Source organism: Primulina eburnea, chromosome 14, assembly GCF_022965805.1.
Source record: "Primulina eburnea isolate SZY01 chromosome 14, ASM2296580v1, whole genome shotgun sequence".
Lineage (NCBI taxonomy): Eukaryota > Viridiplantae > Streptophyta > Magnoliopsida > Lamiales > Gesneriaceae > Primulina > Primulina eburnea.
Window position 1 is genome coordinate 20834404 of NC_133114.1, and position 21407 is coordinate 20855810.

A 21407-nucleotide genomic window follows, 5' to 3' on the forward strand; every position below is an offset into this window, starting at 1 on the left:
AGGTGCCCGTCAAGTCAACTTGTGGCTTGAGCTTTTATTGACTCTGATGTAAAACAATCTTTATTTTAATAATATTTTACGACTTTATTCATATATGTCATTATACTTTAGCTGTATACCTATCCAAGCTGTATAGATAAAGTCCTTGAATATACAATAGGTATCATGAGATCTGCGTCACAACGTAAGATCATGAAATTCATTATAAAGTGTACCGTATATTCTAAACAAGTTCTTAGTCGATTTAACCGCCTAAAACAAGGATAAAGGTCGCTCGAGCTTGAGAGCTCGAGACTATCATACGTGGCATATAAGACACGTTTCATTGGCAAATGCATGAAAAATATCAATTCACACAGATAGGTAATCATATGATGATGCACTAAACAACTCTCCTTCGGACTGTCCAAGTGGTTCTCACTTATCGAGTTGAATAATCAGCGGTTAAGGTTTTACACCATTAGTCATTTGACTCGAGACAATGTAGGGGTTATACGTACTAGCATGCACTTTGATCCGTTTGTCGACTCAATTGAAGGTTATCAGGTAGCGAGGTTGGGTGTAGTTTTGAAATAAGTAGAAGCAAATGCATTGTAGTCGGAAATTCACCGTTCGCCTACGGGTAAAGATATCATATGTGATATGATGAGTTAATAGTGCAGAGAGTTTCTGGCTAGAGCAAGATATGTGCTTTAGGGAAAGGTGTTTTCCTAGTTGCACATGCATGCCACTATTAGCACTCAAAGATAAATCACATCATTAACGAATTCAAATGCAACTCTCGATATACCAATGGTTGCAGATTCGATCAGGATATATGTGTTGAAGGGGGACCGTATTGTACGCTAACCATGACTAAAGGTTTTTGCAGGCACTCTCAGTGATATCTAAGGGCCAATGGGACGATGCTACTAGACGCTCTTATCATGATCCGATGGGTGCAATCATAAATTAATTCTGACATTCTTGATCAAGGAGTAAATGGAAAGAATGTAACTAAATAAGATAAACTCGAATAAGAATAAATGTTATTTTGAATTACACGGAGATGTGAGATCACAGATAGTTATACCCCTGAACCATTGAGGATCATACATGTATCGAGTTCTGTGTTCTTGCTGCGATAGCCAAAGTTCAAGGAGTTGAATTTTGCGATTGACAGTTTGATGGAGATCAAAAAGGAAACTTGTAAAGGAGTTTATGAGTTGATTACATTGGATAGAAGAAATGGAAGTTAACATGATTTCTAATTAAGGAATAATAGTGGAATTGCCTGTTTTGTGAAAGAGTTACTAAAACTGCCAGCTGCCAGACATGGTAAGTGAAAATTTAAAAAAATATATCTTCATTATATTAACAAGACTTGTATTATGGACACATTGGTGCTGGAAGATATTCGATCGGTGTTACAATGAGTTCAAAAAAATTTATTTTGTAAGTTTGGAATTTACAATCAAATTATTGGTACTAGTAATGTGACGTCTACTAATTTAAAATGCTATTATTTTTTTTATTGTAAGTTAAATTTTCGAAAATTCTTAATCTATGCATGCATGCAATATTACTGAAAATTACACCTTTCTAAAATAATCGCATTCAATGTAAAAATAGTGCAGTTTAAAATAACGAAAAATCGTAAAAACCTAGACTTACTTCCCAAATCATACAAATAACAAACAAATTAAATCTGGACAAATCCTCAACATGTAAAAACAAAAGCGTATAAAAATATTCATGTCCACTCCATACTCATAAACATGAAGTGCGGAAAAATAAGGTCATCGGGTTCATGTGCGCACACCCAGCCCTGCCTACTCAGACTTCGACACCTCCAACCTCCTAATCAACATGTTCACCTGCATCATTCAAATCTAGTGAGTCTAAAGACTCAACACATCTGTAACGTTATAACAAATACATATACATAGCACACATCAGTGAAAAATACTGAAACGTATGCTCTTTTTATTGCTTTAAAAGTACTAGAAATTTTTTTAAAATTTTAAAATGAGGTCCAAAATATTTTATGTAACATTTTCATAATAATGCATCAACTTTAAGCATAAACATTTTCATGACATGCATCACCTAAACCTTAACCTTTTCCTTTTCCTTTTTCTTTGTTGAATTCAGATCGTTAATTGTGACTTTCCTTAAATCTCAAAATTCGATGGATCCATCTACATGAAAACAATATTTTAAGTATAAGTATTTTCACTGTTATATGTTGACTGTATTACGTATTACTTGTTATCAAGATTATAGCGTGTTGAGTCTTTAGACTCACTAGGTGTGATTGATACAGGTGATTATGATGATTATGTTTATGGAGGTCTTTATTGTTGATCTGACTGAACTGAAGGTGCACATAACCCGAGGACCGACGCTAGTTTTCCGTAGTAGTTATGATTTACGATTTCAAGTTATGTTAAAAATATTTTACGACTTTATATTTATGTTTTGAAAGGTTTTTGAGAGATTATAGTATGGGCTATATTTCACAATTATAAAGTTGGTTGTTTTATTTTAAAATGATTTTCAAAATATTTTATGTAATTTTTGGTGGTTCGGCCGATGCTAGGGGAGGTTTTTCTAAAAAAACAAAAATTTTAGTACTTTTAAAGCAATAAAAAGGGCAGACGTTTCAAATACAGTAATAAAAATACATTTCATGAACTTAAAAGCATAAACATAAAATCATTTCGTGTCAAAACATGTCTCTACATATCATCATATACGTATACATTTTCTTTTAATTGAATTCAGTTCATTAGTCGTGACTTTCGTATCAGCTCTATCGTATCAGCTCTATTCGATGGATCCATCTAATATAACTGCGGTACCCGGCGGCGGGGACATCAGCGACAGCATTACCCGTCCACTGTGCCTTGACCTCAGCTCATAATATCTCATATAATCGTATTAGTCACAACCAACTCTCATCCTTAAAAAACTTGTCATAATGTTCATCATTTAATAAAATCATGCATATACGTAAATTTTTATTAAAATCAAGCATGCAACATATTTTTCATATTTACGAAAAATGTTATATACATGATACATAAACATTTAAAAACCATATCAAATTGTTCTCAGGGCGCTACCAGGACCAAAACTCGACCCAGGTGCAAATGACCATTTTGCTCCTGGAAATTCAAAATGACCATTTTACCCCTGGACCTCAAATTTCAACCCAAAGCTTACCAAACTCTTCAAAACATTTCAAAACATATTTAAAAATATTTCTTAGACGTAAACTCGAGCCCATTCTAGACCACTTACGACCCACGAAACAAGACCAAAGGCTGCTGGAAATTTCTGCTCAACCTAGCCATACCCTAGCCGCGCCATTCGAACCAAAACATCGAACCTGCACCTAACCAGATTGGACCAGACACAAACCATCCCCTCCTTGACCACCCTAGACCCTCTTTGACCGAACCATCAAAAGGACTTAGCCACATGCACGCTCCAAACATACGCACACCCAAAGTTCAACCAAGCGCACAACCTGCGACCAATCTCCCCTTAACATGATTGACCGGCTTGATGGCTGGTTCCAGCAGTGATCGAGCCTTCATAGGCCATGTCTCAGACCCACCAGGGTCTGGTCCATGGCTTTGGTCAGCCCTTGCACCGTCGACTCAGCCCATCACCCGATCTACGCCCGAAACGAGCCAACCCCTCGATAGAACACCCCTCGGCCCTCAGCTTAACCCGAATAGCCCTCGACTCCAGCCTCATGACAACATCTTACCACTGTGTACAGCCCATTATCATCAAAAACTCGGCAGCCCCTTGCACAAATACATGAAAACGTGAACACGAGTCATAAAAAATGCAATTTTCGTGTCAACTTATACAAAAACATGAACACAAGATGGATCGAATGATTTTCATGCATATACATGAAATTAAGCATAATATTGGCGTGACTGAAGAGACAAAGAAGATACAAGAGTGCCTTAATGATTTTACGCTCAAAAACTTGAATGCCCTTGCGAAGAACATGCACCGGAGAGGCGGGAGTGAATTTTCTTGAAGAACTTGAGAGGAAATCAAGAGGGGCTGTTAGAGTTTTCAAAAAAGGCTGCTAAATGAAGGGGATGGTGCGGCCACAAGGTGTTAAGTAGGGTTAGGGTTTAGTTAATTAGGTTTAAGGAATAAAATAGCACACTAATGGGTCCTAATTTAAAATTAAAAGGGTTTTGAGCCCATTTAACATTAAAACAAACTCATCAAGACCAATAACACTCCCGAAAAATATTTCGTTTAAGTTCCTTTTATGAAAATATTGGTCGAGCCCTTAAAAAGTCCCCCGATTCGATAAATTTTGCGTACCGATTAATAACATGACCTGACGAGTAGAAATACCCCCCAAAGCCCATTTTCGAAATATACACTTAAAAACACCTCATATTAAATAATTAAAATTAATTATTTAATCAAAATATTTTTCCATATTATCCCTTGTCTCCGTTACTCGTTCGAGCGCGAAATGCAACTTAAAATCATAATACACGAAACTTTAAAATAATCATGAAAAACTCTAACCATGCAATAATCATGCATTAAATGCATAAAAATCATTAAACACATATTTTAAATAAAATCTTAGATTGCATGCTTTCAGGTTACGTAGTTCGAATTTCCTACACCTTACAAGTAGTATTGACTACTAATATATACATGCATATATTATGATATATTATGTGTTTTCAAAAGTTGACTAACACATAACATAATAAATAATAATATATGAATTAATTAGATATAATGAAATTAGAGTCCTAGTAGGTTGAAGACTTAAATTCCTAGTAGAAGAGGGACTCTTAATTGGATTAGAAGTCTCATTCTATATAAACACTACTAGGGCTCATAATATCATACCATAATTTTTCACACAAAGTTACACACGAGAATTTTCGAAATTTTCTCCTCCCTTTACATCAAAGTCTCGGTCATATACATTGTTTTGAAAGAGAGTTCGGTCGTCCCTTCTTGCTTCCATTCCACGCCTTCATCGCTGCAACGTCTCCGTCTTTTGGAAATTTGGAGACTACAGTCTCAATGCAAGAATTGCTTGGTATTAATAGTGCAATCTAAGCAAGGAACAAAGCTTTTGATCGTGGACCTAATGAGGCGATCAAAAGAGGAGTAGTTCATATGAAGTTACAAGAAGGAATATCTCCACCTCGTACTGAAATAGTTTGGAGTCCACCGTTCTATACGCAAAGGTAATATACTAAATGCTCTATGAATGGTTTATTAAACACACGATGCCCAAGCAAATAAAAATTTTAAACATCCGTTGTGACTTGGGTACGAGAACACGATGTCCCAACATTGGTATCAGAGCCAGTATTTCTCAATCATGTGTTTTTAAATCATGTTGAGTTTATTATTTCTAACCGCGTAAGAAATTTTTCAGAAAAATTCCCCTCAAATTTATTTTTGAAAAACCAGATTTTGAAAAATAATAATAAATGATTTCAAATATGATGAGGATGAGGAGGTTGAGCTGTCAGGCGAGGACAACGAGTCCTGATGCTCGCTGTATGAGGAACGTGATGCCATGTTTTTCTTGGTTTATTACTGTACATTGGGGACAATACATGTACTTAAGTTTGGGGGGGTTGTGAATTTGATTTGCTTGCTTGTTGAGTTAGAGTTGATTAATTTGTTTGAGAACTGCATGATTAGTTACTTCCTGCACAGTAATTAAACTGTTTTAATTTCGTATGGAGTTTAGTCGAGTCAAAAAAAATGAAAAAAGCCTGTGTCATTTTCATTATTGCATGTTAGAGTTGTTAGTAAAGAATCATGGATAACTCATTGTGTGGACGATGATAAAAATGAAATTGTGTTTCTGAAGCATATATGTGTTCATGATAACTTGAGATTCACATATCTTTTACAGTGTCATGTTTGTTGATGTTATCGATGCTTAGATACAGTTTACATACCTGTGATGCTAAATAGACAATGGAGATCTTGATTTTTAGTATTATCGCATGACATTGACTAACAATTTTGCAAACACAGAGAGCAATTTTTCTTCCATATCTTTGGGCCTCTTTTATTTGTTTATTATCGATTGTTAGCCCATTGAACTTCGAGCTGAATGAGATGCTTGAAATTTTTTGTTTGCATACCTCAGATATCATTTTGATTTAATAGTGCATATGATTGGTCTATATGAGATAACTAATGGATTGAGGGTAATCTAGAACTTGCTTGAACACTTTCGAGACAAAATACGGATAATATGTGACATAGAAATGATTTAGACAATCTTTGGAACCGTTTGAGCCTTCGATCCTACCAAATAAACACGAAGTATCTCTAGTATTGTCCCGTTTAAAATCAAGTGGTGTGTTTCAATGACATACAATTAGCCTGAACGTATATCTATTCTATATCTCACAACAACTACCAAATGAAGTCTATACACTTACTATCTATCCTACCTAATTTTGAGATAAATAAGTGCATCGGTGTTGAAATGATTCAGCGACTCCTTGAAAAGGAAAGAAAAATAAATGTGTATAAAGGAGTTGAAAAAACAAAAAGAAGAAAAACAATGAAAAAAATGTATCAAAAGTGGTGAAAAGAAAAATATTAGGAAATGGAGGATATGAATGAGAAGAAAACAATAAGAAATGGTGAATGAAATGAGAAAGAAAATGAGTAAAAATTATGAATTCTGATATTTCTCTCAAATTTCGATTTACATATCCTTTATTGTAGCCATGTGCTATAGCCTAGCGCTATAAGCTTACAAGACCTATTATGAAACGTCCACTACTTGTTTTTCTTTAAAAATACTAGATTTTTCTTATCCATCTATTCAGCCGAACCCATACACATATATATAAATATATTTTAAAATACTTTTGCATCATTTAAAAATAACTAACCAACTATTATTTGAAAATCCACAAAGAAAGTAATTCAACATAAAATCGTAATTCTTCAACCAAACCTAACTTTAACATTTTCAAAAATAAACTCAACTCTAACATCATTTCAAAACCTCTCAAAAGAATCATAAGCATTAAAATCTTAAAAGTAACTTAAATCATTAGCATAAGTCATAAACACAAGTGCGGAAAAACTAGCGACGGTTCTCGGGTTATGTACACCTTCAGCCCAGCTAGTTCAATCATCAAGACCTCCATCATATTCATGCTCACCTGCATCAATCACACCTAGTGAGTCTCATGACTCAACAAACCTTAACTATGATAACAAGTAATACGTATACATCCACACGTAATACTGAAAATACTTTTACTTAAAATAACTTTTCATGAACATAAACGTAAACGTTTTCCTTTCAACATATCATATCATATTTCCTTTCATCATATACGTATACATTTTCTTTTTATTGAATTTGGATCGTTAATTGTGACTTTCGTATCAGCTGAAGATCGATGGATCCATCTACGTGTAACCACAGTACTGGGCGGCGGGGACATCAGCGACATTCTCACCCGTCGACTGAGTCTTGGCATTACATATCATCATATCATGTCGATGGAAATACAATTGTATGTCTCCCTCTGAGTCCTTCTCCCGTAAATAGGTTACCTCTGGGGCCCTTTCCCTCACGATATCTCCAATCATATTACTATATCATCATATTAGTCACAATCAATCACCTCCTTCAAATTTTCATATTTCCATCACTTATAAAAATTCATGCACATAAAGATCATTTTTCTTTTAAACCAAGTATGCAACATGTTTTTTAGCATTAACGTTTCATCATAAAATTCCATAAATATTTAAAATAACCATTTTAACATTTGTTACATTATTCAGGGCACTACCTGGACATGTAAAATTTTTCAGGTGTAAAATTACTGTTTTACCCGTAGAAGCATAACTTTTCGTATTTATACTTAGAACTCAAAAAGACGTGCCAAATGATTCCAAATTTAACATATAACCTTAAAACACTCCCATAAATATTTCTTAGATGTAAACTTATGCCCCTCGACTAATTTTCCGAATCGTTTTTAAAGCTTAGATATACATCTCGGTTTTGACTCGAAACTTAACCGAACTTTCCCAAATTTGAACCAAAGCTTAATAACAACTAAATAAAGCATATTCAACCCAAATCAAGCCAATCAAGGCCCATGAACCAGCATAGAAAAACTACTAAATTTTTGCCATATTTTCGACAAAAACCCTAGTTCCCATGGCCATGCTAGCTTCGAACCTAGCCCTTAGCCAACAAGACCAGCCCCTGGATCACCTTCCTAGGACCATGAACAAACCCATACAAAGCTACTGGACCGAACCTACCAAGCCTTGAAGCCGCAGCCACCAACGACCCCTAAGCTCAACGCGACCCCGTTTTCGTGCGATAACTCTAGCCATCGCCCCAACCATTGTGCAGCCACACTAGGACCATCCTACAGTCCATTTTAGTCTCCTGGACGTGCCCAAAATAGCAGCTGGTGGCCGTGCCCTCCTAGGAAGCCAAACCGAAACCCTAGGACTCTAGAACCCATATTTTCGTTAAGCCTTGTTACCCTATTGTCCATCCCCTTTAACATGCCTCTATGGACCCTTAAACATGTGGAAAAATATCCTTTCAAGTTCTCCTACCATTGCAGCCCCTTTGTGCATCATTATGAGAAATTTTAAAAGATGAAAACACTAGTTTTGTGCATTTATAGGCTTAAAAACCAAAATAAAATGTGTGCATCATATTCCTCATGCAAACATAAACAATTATACATAATATGGTTTGAAAGATGTTTGAAAGAAATTTTAAGGCTTGCCTTTGCGTATATTACGCTCGAAAACAATTTGGCAATACGAGGAACGTTGGCGAAGAGGCGATCCTTGCTGAATTTTTCTTCAAAAAGTTGTGTTTTCCTTCAAGTTTTCGTGTGTGGGTGTGGTGTTTGATGAAGAAGGAGTCTTAGTAAAATTCTAGGAGATGGGCGTGTGTGATTATGGGAAGGGTGGGTGGGGTATGGTTCTTTTTATTTTAATTAAAATTAATAGTGTAAGTTTAGGCTCATTAACATGGTATAATAGGCCCAATATGCATATTAAGTAATATTTAAGTTATTTTGTTTAGAAATATTTGTGAAAATAATAGCCGAATACTCAAAAAGTTCATATTTTCGTCAAAAATCGAATACCGTTTAAAAATGTGACTCGGTGTGTAAAAACACCTCAAAATGCTTCATTTTTTAAAATTCCATTTAAAATACACCACACGTTAAAAAATTTAAAATAATTAGTTAATAAAATATTTTCTTTAATATGGCCCCCGCTCTCCGTTCCTCGATCGCATCTCGCATGACCTTGAAAACAAGTTTTATGTATTCTAGTAGAAAATCATATTTTAAACATGTAAACATGCCTACCATATTTACTAAATGCAATTAAAATAAATAAATTAAAATACATAAGAAATTTGATAACTTGCATGCATGTGGTTCACTTTGACCTTCAAATTTTCAGGACGTTACATATTAACCTTGTCACATTTATCCAATATACTAGTAGAGAAAAGTTGTTCAAGTCAAGCTTATGGATACCTGAGAAACATGGTTAGCAAGTATGAACTTTAATCATTTGCATGTAAGCATCTCATAGTGTGACGTCAATTTTTGGTATACTTGTGTTGAGTATCTAATGAGCCAAATAATCACCAATAAAGTCATTTATGATCAGTGTAAGTTAATTTAATGAAGTGTGGGTGAAGTGCCCAAAAACCATACATGTAAACCGCATGCATAATTTAATATGTTATTAATTTAATTGATTTAAAAGAATTAAATGAAAAATTCAACATGTTTAATTTATTTTAAATATTTATATGTTTATTTTTATGAGGTTTAAATGCATTTATTGAGTTTGAGTTTATCATGCGAATATTCGATGCTTGGGCGGGGATATGAGATCATAGACGATTAAGGCGACAAAAATTAAATTCTATATTTTATTTTAAGTCAAGAAAGTATTTATTTTTAATTATTTATGAAATATGATATTTTAAGATCGAATTTAATTTATTATATGAATTAAAATATTTTAAGCATTTTATTTGCAATTTTTGAAAATTAGTAGTTAATTCTTTAACTTATGGTTTATTATTTTATAAACTTTGTGGACCTAATTATTTAGCCTAATTATTAGTTTATCCATTTAATTAAGTTGATTAAAAGTTTTTTAAAAAAAAAGAGAAGACAAAAACTCATGCACAGATACAAACACACACACTCACACTTTTACACACACTAAATAACGTGTAAAGCTAGGGTTGTGCCTCATTGAGCAGCAGCCTCTTGAGCACTCATTTAGCAATACTCTGGAGATTTTGGTGAGTTTTTATCAAGAAAAGCGTCAAGGAATCGTCCTCCGTTCACCCTCCAAGTATCCTCGATACCGATATTCGTTTATTCGAGCGTTTAGACACAAAGACATGTATAAACTTTTCTTTTACACTTTAATCTCATCATATTATGTATTTTGATGTATATTATGCATGAAAATTTGTTTGTTATATGCGAAGTTTGATGGATCATGGTTTAAACGATTTCTGGAAAATTTTTGAATCACAAAACCCGTCACCCTCTATTATTTCAAATTCTGCAACTTATAGTTTTGTTTTCTGGAAATGTTTTCAACAAATGATTTGTATCACTCTGTGTTATCTTCGATTCGATAACAAATTCGAAATTTTTGATAAGAAACGAGGGAGATATGAATTTTATCGTAAAACCGCACAAGCTGTGAAATTTCTGTGTCACAAAACCCGTCACCCTCTGTTATTTCAAATTCTGTGACATATAGGTTGATTTTCTGGAAATGTTTTCAACATATAATTTGTAGCACTCTGTGTTATCTTCGATTTGATAGAAAATTTGTAATTTTCTGATAAGAAAAGAGGGAGACATACCAGTCCAGTAATGTGGTTTAGTATGATCAGACGATTTATGTTATGGGCAACTTGCTTTGAACATATTTCAACGAAAAACTAAGCATGATTATGTATGTTATGATGGAAGCACTTTTATGAAAATGTTTATGCAGTTATGGCATGTCTATGTTTATGTATGTTCAGTTGTTATTTCATACACGTTACTTTCAAATACATGTGATTTTATTAAGTACTATTCTCTATTCATGGTTTATGCGTATTGAGTTTTTAGACTCACTAGACTTGATCTATACAGATGTTGATGCTTTTGAGGAGACATGAGGTGCTGACCAGTGAGATTGCTCAGACTGTGTGCAGTGCAAACCCGAGGACCGCTATAGTTATGAAAGGATTTTATGCACGTTAAACTTTTTACTCTTATTTTATTTATTCAATATTTTGTTGGTAAACAAGTATTTTCAAATACTCGTTTTAGATAACACTTTTACAGTGGTGTTGAATGTTTTTTTTTATGCCATGAAAATATTTTGTACTTGGATTATTTTCAAAAATTTCGTTGATCATTTTATTTAAATTCAGAAGGCGAATGTTTAATATTTAAATAAGAAAATTTTTTATTTTTCAAAAATTTTAAAGTAGTATTAGTTATTTTATTACGAGATGTTTCAGTGGGTTGAATTAAATGAAGATTTCTTGAGTTTATAAGGCGAGTGAGTGTTGTGAATTTATTTGAGCATTCGATTGGGTAAATGAACATCGACATATCACACACGCACGTGACTCTTGAATGATTGCGAATTACATGAAAATAGAATAGTCGGAGGCCAAGATCAATGGTTGCATATCCATATCTTTTAGTCGTTGGCACTACTTGTGGATTGAGTTCCTATTCTAATTTTTATTTTGTTTGGGACTAGAAAAAGTTCAAGTTTGGGGGGTTTGATAAGTGCAAGAATTGCACATAATTTATATGATAATTTGTTTGAATTATGTTAGTTTCAGATAGAATTACGCTTGGTATTTGTTATTTTTGTGTCGTGCATGAGATAAACAACTATTGGATGATTGATGACAATTAGAAATGTTTTTTAGCATGAAATGTTGGTGGACAAGAGCCGCATCGTCAAGGATCAAGCGCTGCAGTGCTAAGATTTCAAGGGCCAGAACAAGTTCCTAGGCAGCGCGACGACGCCACACCCTGGCGCTAATGGCTGGGAAGGAAAATAAATGGGCTTGCGTTTACGACCCGGAAAAGAAAAATAAAAAAGAGAATATGGTTGTAGAGGAAGACGGCCGTTTTTGGGAGAAAAATGTAGCGAGAGATTTGTCTTCTAATTCTTTCGCCTTTTTTTATTTCTTGTGTCGATATGCCTAGACTTTTAAACTTGCGTTGTTTTTGTTTAGATTTCGCCATGAACTAATTTTTTCCATTCTAGAGGATGATGTAGCTTTGTGGATAATATAATTTTGACGTGATTGTTTATATAATTGAATTCTTTCCTATTTAATTGTGTTTTCTAGTTTTGTTTGACCGTAATTCACTGGCCATAAATTTTTTGCTATTTGATTAATTCTACAACTTGGGAGATTGACTAGAATTATAGATCATTAGTAACACATCGTTAAATTTTTATAGTGTTCGGAAGGCATATAACTTTAGCGAGGCTTAGGAAAGAACATCGTTTGCATATATCATCTAAACTTAGATTCTTATTAGGAATGTTTGGATCGAAGCTTGAATGATACAATTTATACGTCACTTGGGAAAATGGGAATAAAATAATTAATTGTTCTTGACCATTAAATAATTAAAATTCATGAATATAAATTCCACCGAGAATAATTATTCGTGGAAACTTAGTGAAATCACTCTTCTAGACACTTTCTCTCGTCGGTTTTCTCTCAATTCGGTGATTTAATTCAATTATTTATTTACATTAAGTTTTTTTCAGTAAACTCAACCTCTATTGATTATTCTAGATAAAATCGTGACTCTTTTTGTAACGTCCGAAAAATCAGTCCACGTAAACCGCATGCATGCAAAATTATTTTAATTGATTAATTGTTTTTAAATTCTTGCATGATATTTATTATATGATTAAATATATAATTGCATGATAAATTGATAATATGACATGATTGTATGAAATTAAGGATTTTTCTCGAATATTTGGTAATAGGCAGGGGAAAGGAGACCGGGGACGACCAAGACAAGAATATGTATTTTTAATTAAATAATGACAAGGCTTCCTAATATGATTTAAAAATGATTTAATTTTTCTAAAAATGTTAGAGTTCAAATTATTTTACGAGCCGAGCTCGATTTTTCCCGAGAAGCCGATTTTGGGCAAACAAGAAGTTTTAAAATATCAAAAATATTATTTTATGGAAAATAGTTTTATAAACTTTTATTAATTAATTCATTAAATGTTATTAGGCCCAATTTAATTAATTTAAGTAGACCCAATTACCCTTAAGATTGCATGCCCAAAACCATAGCCCATTAGCATGATAATTAAATATAAATAAGCTACCTAGGCTTTCAAAACAACACAATTAACCCTAATTTCAGCCAAAAAACACACTCACACACAATAGGAATTTCGAAATCATGGTTGGGAACAAAGGCTAGGAGTTTTCGTCGTCTGGTCGTCCAACATCGCACCATCGTCGAAGATCGTATATTTGAGCGTTATAAACGCAAAGGCACGTTTCCTAAACTCTTTTAACATCATACGTATCATAATATGCTTGATTTAATTATTTATGCATGAAAAATATGATGGTTGGATTATTTTTACGGTGGAACGATTGTTTTCAAAAATACGACGATTTTACGTTTATTTGAAAAATATTTTCAATCCAACGGACACGCTGCCAATACATGATAAATTATGAATGGTTTATAGACAAAACATGATAAATTAATAGAGAAATAATCTGGAAAACCGTGGGTCAAATTCAAGAAGGAGCCGTGGGGTATGTTGGCTTGTTCTTAATGCTATGGGTTGATTTCTATGCATGGGGTCATGGGGTTCGTCCAGGGGAAGTGGTGGTCTCGGTCTAGGGCTAGGTGGAGTCCTAGGAGGGCTACGGCTCGAGTCATAGGCTGGGAAGAGTCCACGTGAAGTGGGACTCTCCCCCATACGCTGTCAACTGCTGGGTTTCGGGAGAGGGCTGTAGCGGGGCTAAGGGAGAGCTGGGTAGGTCCATCGGGGTCCAAGGGAGATTGGCAGGGGTCGGGCCAGGGGCTGGAGCGACTGGGCTGGTGGCTGGCTCGATCGAAGCATGGGATGGTGAAGGTAAGTGCGCGCAACTGCTGTCATGGTGCAGGGCTTCGGGTGCGCTGTCAGGGGCTTGGGCTGGTCTGGTTATAGTCTGGGCTTGGTCCAGGAATGGTCAGGGTTGACTGGGCTTGGGGGTCACTCGGCTGGAGGTGACCTAAGCAGTGGCGGAGCCAGGAATCCGATTCTACCCGGGCTAGAATTTTAAAATCTAAAATTCTTTAATATTTTAAATTGATCTACCCGGGCTAATATCATATTTATCCAAATAAAAAAAATTTATATATAAATTTTTTAAAAAATTTTGTACCACTTGGGCTAAAACCTGGGAGAAGAAAGTTGTGCCTCCGCCCCTGGACCTAAGCTAACTAGGAGTCTTGGGCGTGAGTAAATTTTATGCGTGGCTACTGGGTTCTCAAACAGGTGGTTTGCTGCATGGCTTAGAGGCTCGATCTGGGGTGGCTAGGGTCTTGGACTTGTCTAGGGTCAGTAAGGGTCGAGAGGGGTCAATGGTTAACTAGCTGGAAGTGTCCTAGTTGGGTTAGGTGTCCTTGAAGTGCATGGAGTCTCACACACACAAACATGCAGAACTTGGGTCAAGTTTCAGGTGAGTTTGGGCGAGCTAGGGCTGGGCTTGCTCAGGAGGGTTCCTAGGTGGGTTGGCTCGAGGTGGCTTGGGCGTGACTCGAGAAGTTTGGGAGATGACTCGGTGAGTTCCTATAAGGGTCAATTTCGAAAATTTAGGAAGAAATTTTGAACCATGAGCCACAGGAGTGGCTCATGACTTGTAAGGGTAGAATAAATACTAAAAATGTTATCTTTAAAATTTGGGATAAAAATATTGAGTTTTGGATTTATCGGGGATTTTATCGTCGCACGAAATGCTAATTAAAGAATTAATTGAAAAACCTAGTTTTATGCTTTATAAAATTATGAAAAATTCTATTTAAGCTTAAATAATTATTTTGAATATGCCCATTTCATTAAAAGTGAGAAAAAGATAAATTCGAGAATTTTTACGTCCAGGGGCAAAATAGTAATTTTACACTTAGAAAAATAAGTAAATGCTTGGCCGCGTCCCGAAATATCAATGCATGTTAAAGTATATTATATGATTTAAAATGATAATTTTGATGATAATATGTATTTTTACGATTAATGGTAAAGTTGTGCAATTTTTACTGTTGAAAATCCTATTTTTGGAAAAGCTAAGATATTATATAATTTTTTTTAAAAAAGAAAAAGTATTTTGAGGGATGTGAATTGACTTTACAAATGATTTTAAGGTGATGTCGTGAGGGGAAAAGGCCCAGAGAGAGCTCATTTACGGGAGAAGGCCCTAGAAGGAGCCCATTTATGGGAAAAGGCTCCAGAAGGAGTCCGTCTATGGGAGAAGGCCCCCGAGAGAGCCCCGACAATCGTATTTCCATGGTGGAGCCTAGTGCACACCCTCATGGGCCATGTGAAGCTAAGACTGCAGTCGACCAAATGATAAAAGCTAGTCACTTTCAAGGATCAAACTTCACCCAAAATGATATATGATTGAAAGCTTATGATAAAAATGATTCTTGTGATATATGATTTGTGATGAAGATTAAATTTATTTATGCTCAAAGCTTATTTTTAATGATTTTTTAAATGATTTATTTATACTTAAAATATTTTAAATGATTTATTTATGTTTAAAAGCTATTTTAAATAAAATATGATTTTAATTCATGTGATTGTATATATATTATTTGTTATCCATGTTTAGAACGTGCCGAGTCTTTAGACTCACTAGATTTGTATGATGCAGGATTTGATGTTTTTTGGAGGCAGTGACGATTGAGTCGATCGAGTATAGCAATACACACCCTTGGACCTTTATTTTTCCGCACTAGCTTATTAGATTAAGGATTCAAAGATTATATTAATGATTTTTATTAGAGATATTTTTATGCTTAATTTTATTATTAGCCGATCTTTTTAAAGGTCGATTTAGGAATTTTGGTTAGGCGATGATTTAGAATTTTATTTTATGCACTTGAGATTTCATATGTTAATAATTTTGATTCATGAGTATGTTAAATTATTTTATTAGAATTTATGAATTTAAAAAAAATCGAAGTCGTTTCACTTTTAATTACAAGCACTGATATACTTTTATTTATACACCCCTCGTACGAACGACTCTCATATATTAAAACTTGACAATCGTGCGTTTGTGAGCGATAAATACGCAACAGGTACACTTGTCCTTAATAAGTGAGCTTGTTTTAAAAGTATGTATTCGATTATGGCTTTGTTCGATTAAGAAACTTCGGTCAAGCATTGTTGTTCTGCTTCTACCCCCTTCTTGATACAATTATCATACGTTTTGGCACTGTGAGGATTCAACTGGATATGAGTAGGAATCCCAATATATGATAATTTTATGACACCTTACACGTAGTAATTGTAACCGTTATATGGCATCGCCCCCTTAGAGAAGTAAAAATTAGGAACTGCACTCAGTAAAACAATGAAAATGAGAGGTATCTCAGTGCTTAGGTCGAATTATGCTTATGTTGTGCTTATGATATATGCTATATACAAATTATGTTATGCATGATATGTTGTTTCTTTCGAAAATCATGTATATTTGTTATTTTTGTGCTTGAACGGTCCCCACTTGCTGAATATTTTTCAAAATACTCCCCCTTACTCAATCATCTCCAAATAAGTTCGAAGAGCAAGTAGAGGAAGATGAACAAGACTTGTCTTGGGGCTAGTGATAGATGACTCAAGAAGTTTGATTTAGTTTATGTTCTTTTTTTAATTAATTTCATTTAAAGTTGTAAACTCTTCCACAAATTTTTATTATTTTAAGAATTTAAGTTGAAAAGACGATTTTTATGGTATTTATATTGTAAAGTGGTTTTTTGGTTAAATTACGTACTACAAAACTTATTGTTTTCGAATTTTATTTGAACACAACGCCGATGCCACTGGCTTTGGACGCGGGTCATGACAATGTCGCTCTGAATACTTAGGCTGTAATTTAAGGGTTTTGTCCACCAATCAAATTTAAAACTAGAAGTAAAGGTTTTTGAAACTCAATATTATAATCCACAATTGAACCGATTAATTAATGTGGCTAGCTTTCGAAAAGCTTTTAAAAGAACAAAAAATATAATTGAATGTAAAGTCAAATAAAGAAAAACATTGTAGATCTTTAGATGAGCATGTGATTTAAAAACTACGCATTCAATTTTAGTGGATTTTTATTAAGGATTTTTAATCCAAATCTATCAAAATTTTGCATCGAAATATATTAATGGAATCACTTAAAATTTCGGACAATGATAGTTTTTTTTAAGTGGAGAATGAGATTGTTACAATTGAGTTTCAAACTCAAAAAATCGTCCAAAATATAGAATATTGGTATCAAATGAATTGAAGTCACGGTCTAGATCAAATGAAAAATCCATTGTACAACAAGTAGTATTAGAGTCACGGTCTAGATCGTCGGAAGTCCTCATATACTTATATGGTAAAATCTGTTATAAACTCTAGAGGTGGGTGATACTCTCGATATTTCATGTAAGACGTGCGCCCCATCTCTTTCCACCATATGGCAATGACGTCGAGTTACCAGAGTCATAATGGCTAAATGTTGACAATGACTGAAGATTCCCGGTGCCATCTGGCAATGAAGTCAAGTTAACACAACCAGAAAGATCAAATGTTGACAATGACGGAAGATTCCCGATCAAGTCAGGTAAGGAACATAATCCTAAACAAGACACTATCCTCAACGTTCTAAGGGCACAAAATTGTTGAATGCTCTCTGGCAAACATTTGAGCTCTGGACATTCGCTTATCACCAATTCTTGAAGGCTAGCGACGACTCTTCGTAGCGGACCAGATAATGGATCCACTTTCTCGCAACATATGAATGATAATGATCTCAGGGAAGGCATGTTTCCCAAAATAGCTGCCGGAAATAATCTAAGACTATCACACTCATAGAATCGTAATTCCTCTAGAGAAGTGAAACACTTGAGTCCTTCCGTTGGATATTCAAGAACTTGTAGAAAAGGCAACCGGATCAATTTGGGGCATCTGTCTATGACTAGGTATTTTAAGCGAAGAAAACTATCATGTGAATTTGGTATAATCCATTCCTCCAAGTTAGGCATTTCCGATAAACTGAGCTTTGTCAGTGCAACAAATGAACTTCTTCCATCGCCACACCATTCACCACCCAATCTTCTTACAGAATCCAAAGTAACAAGTTTAAGAACCTTCAGAGCGGGCAGTTTCCCGAGGGCTGGAAGGTGTTCGCATTTTTCACAGATTTCCAAAGTGATTTCACTTAGATTAATAAAAGCTGGAGAAGACATCCAATTTGGGAATCTCGAACCTTGATATGACGAAATGCAGATCTGCTCTAAATTATGATGGGGTTGGATATACTCCAAAGTTACTTCAAAATGTTCCTTGGAGATCTTGTTTGCGCTACTTGTCCAAGTTAAATTCAAAGATACCAGGTTCCGCTTCGTAATCATGTTGGCAGATTTCACGTCTTCTAGGTTTCTCACATTTTCAAGTCCTCTTATGCTCAACTTCCCTCCAAGATTTAATTCCTTCAGCTGGCTGATTTGGTGTGCTGAGTCTTCACCCACAATGAAAATGCTTAGTCTTTGCAGGGAAGTTAACTCTCCGATTCCTGGTGGTGTGCAGATAAGTGAATCATGGTGTTCAATTTCCACGAACCAAAGATTTTTCATGTATTTCAAACCTTCAGGCAACATGCGAAGCCAATATGTTTTTGTAAGTTTCAAGGTCTGCAGGTTGTGGAGACGAGTAATGGATTCGGGTAGCGTCGTGAGCTCACTGCACGACATTGAAAGGAACCTAAGGTGTTCCCATTTGTGAACAAACTTTCGTAATTCCTTTGCCGTGCAAAATCTCATGTCCAACACTCTTAAATGTTGTTGGTTTGAGAGAAAGGAGAAAAAAAATTTAAAAGAAATCGAATAATAAGCCAGCTGAATAAGCGAGTGCAAAGTATCCACGTTCAGTGGTTGGGGCTTATCCTTTTTCATTTCAATCATCTCAAGTGATTCGAAGTCACCTGACAAGTGACGAACTCTCGGCGGAATTTTCTGCACATTGCCATCAACCAAGCTATAAGTTTCTTGTCTCATGACCGACTCTGCCAAATCATGCATTAGATCATGCATTTTACATCTCATTTTCCCTATCTGGTGTTTCTCGACATCTTGCAAAAAGGATCTCCAAACCAATTCTTTGAAGATGAAGTGGCCAATGAGATACAAGTCCTTTCGGCCTTCTTCGTGAAGGAAGCCGTTTGCCATCCATAGCTGTATTAGCTCGTCCCTATCCATCCAATAATCCTTGGGAAATACGCAACAATAAGAGAAACACTGCCTCATTTGTGGAGATAGATTGTCATAACTCAACATCAATACAGGAAGGATGTCGTTTCCATGATCCGGTTGATTCCATGTTTCACTTTCTTTAACTGCCAACCATTCGCTTTCGTGGCTTTTAAATCGCATGAAGCTCCCTAGAGCCTTTATCGCCAAAGGCACACCCCCACATTTCTTCACTATCTCCCCGCCGATTCCGACTAGGTTTTCATCTTCTGTTCCACGTGAAAATGCTCTTCTCTTGAATAAAGACCAAGAATCGGCATCTGATAAATATCCAATTCGGTGTGACATGGTTTCATCTGTAGCCATCGTTCGAGCAATTTTTTCATTTCGAGTTGTTACCATAACCCCACTGCCTTTTGACCCACATCTTAACGCTTCTTTAAGAGAATCCCACAGACCTTGGTTTTCATTCCAAACATCGTCCAGGACTAGTAAAAACTTCTTCCCCCTCAAATTTTCTTGAAGAAGACACATCAATGGATCCAACTCAGTGACACTACATCCACCTCCTTGTACAGATTCTAAAATTGCTTTAATCAGCCTCTGCAAGCTGAAATCGACCGAGACACAAACCCAGATTCGCAATTCAAAATGCTTCTCCACCCTTTCATCATTATAGACAAGTTGGGTAAGTGTGGTTTTCCCGATCCCTCCCATTCCCCACACAGCACAGACAGAAAGATCATCTTGATCAGTGAGCAGTTTCTGGACTAACATTTCCCTCTCCTCATCTCTTCCGAAAATCTCCGACTCGTTCACCAATGAACTAGTCTGTCGGCTCTCTACAACTCCAACTTGATTATTCATAACACCCTCCCTCAAGTCGAACTTATGTCTCTCATCCTCTAAATCATTTAATCTTCCCCATAAATCTTTCATGTTTCTTGCTATTTCAACACGAAATAACAACGGGTTTCTTTTCGAGAAAAACGAAGTTAGATGTCCGTGCTTACCTCTTTCGGAATTAAATCTCCGTCTGAGGTCTTTGGTAGCGATCAGGTCCAGTACGTCCTCAGCATCATAGGCAATATCCTTGAGCTTTAGCAACCAATTCTGCAGCACCAAATTGTTTCTCTGCTTGACTTCAGCATCTTGGAGCACAAGTTGGATTGTGTTAAATACACTTTGAAGTCTCCTGAGATCATCCTCTAAGCCCCAAAAGAGCCCAACACCTCGCAGCAATGCTTTGTTCAAATTTCCAATTAATGTTTGCAAAAGCGCCGAAACAAGTGCTTCTGCCATATTTCAAAAGTTCAAAGATTTTCAAATGGAATCAAGTTTCTTGCAAAAAAGTGAATTGAAAACAGTATAGATTGAGATCTTAAGACGAATCGTTAAATAGTTTTTTATTTAATTCTTTATTTTTTATTTTTTTGTTATCACGGCTCCACATGAACGTGTGATATGAATTTTCATATGAATCAAGGGCACGATCAAAATCCCAAAAAAATTATAAATATTATTGAGAAATTGAAAAATTATGACGAATTGTTCTATATTTGTTTTACATATTTTATACAAAAAATATGAAATAGATTCAAAAATTATATTTTTTTAACAAAGAAATGTACGAAAACGTATTTTTGTTTTCGTTTTCAAATTCACGATGAAAAGGTATCATCGTCAAGTGTATTTTAAATAAATGAATTTGTTTTCTTTGATGATTAAAGTTTATTGCATCTTTTCAGCAATTATTCATTTTTTTAATCTTAGAAGTCTTGTGATGTTCATATTATATATTAAGATATAGTTTTGTACATATGATAGGATAAACAT

At 35.1% G+C, this 21407-nt stretch overlaps 1 protein-coding gene across 1 annotated transcript; it reads right to left on the reverse strand.

The window, feature by feature from the left end:
- Window positions 1-17631: 17631 nt before the first annotated feature.
- Window positions 17632-20951, reverse strand: LOC140812457 (disease resistance protein RGA2-like). The gene has a single exon (XM_073170724.1). The coding sequence runs from the start codon at window positions 20871-20873 to the stop codon at window positions 17766-17768; it is 3108 nt and encodes a 1035-aa protein (XP_073026825.1). The 5' UTR covers window positions 20874-20951; the 3' UTR covers window positions 17632-17765.
- Between the last annotated feature and the right edge of the window lie 456 nt (window positions 20952-21407).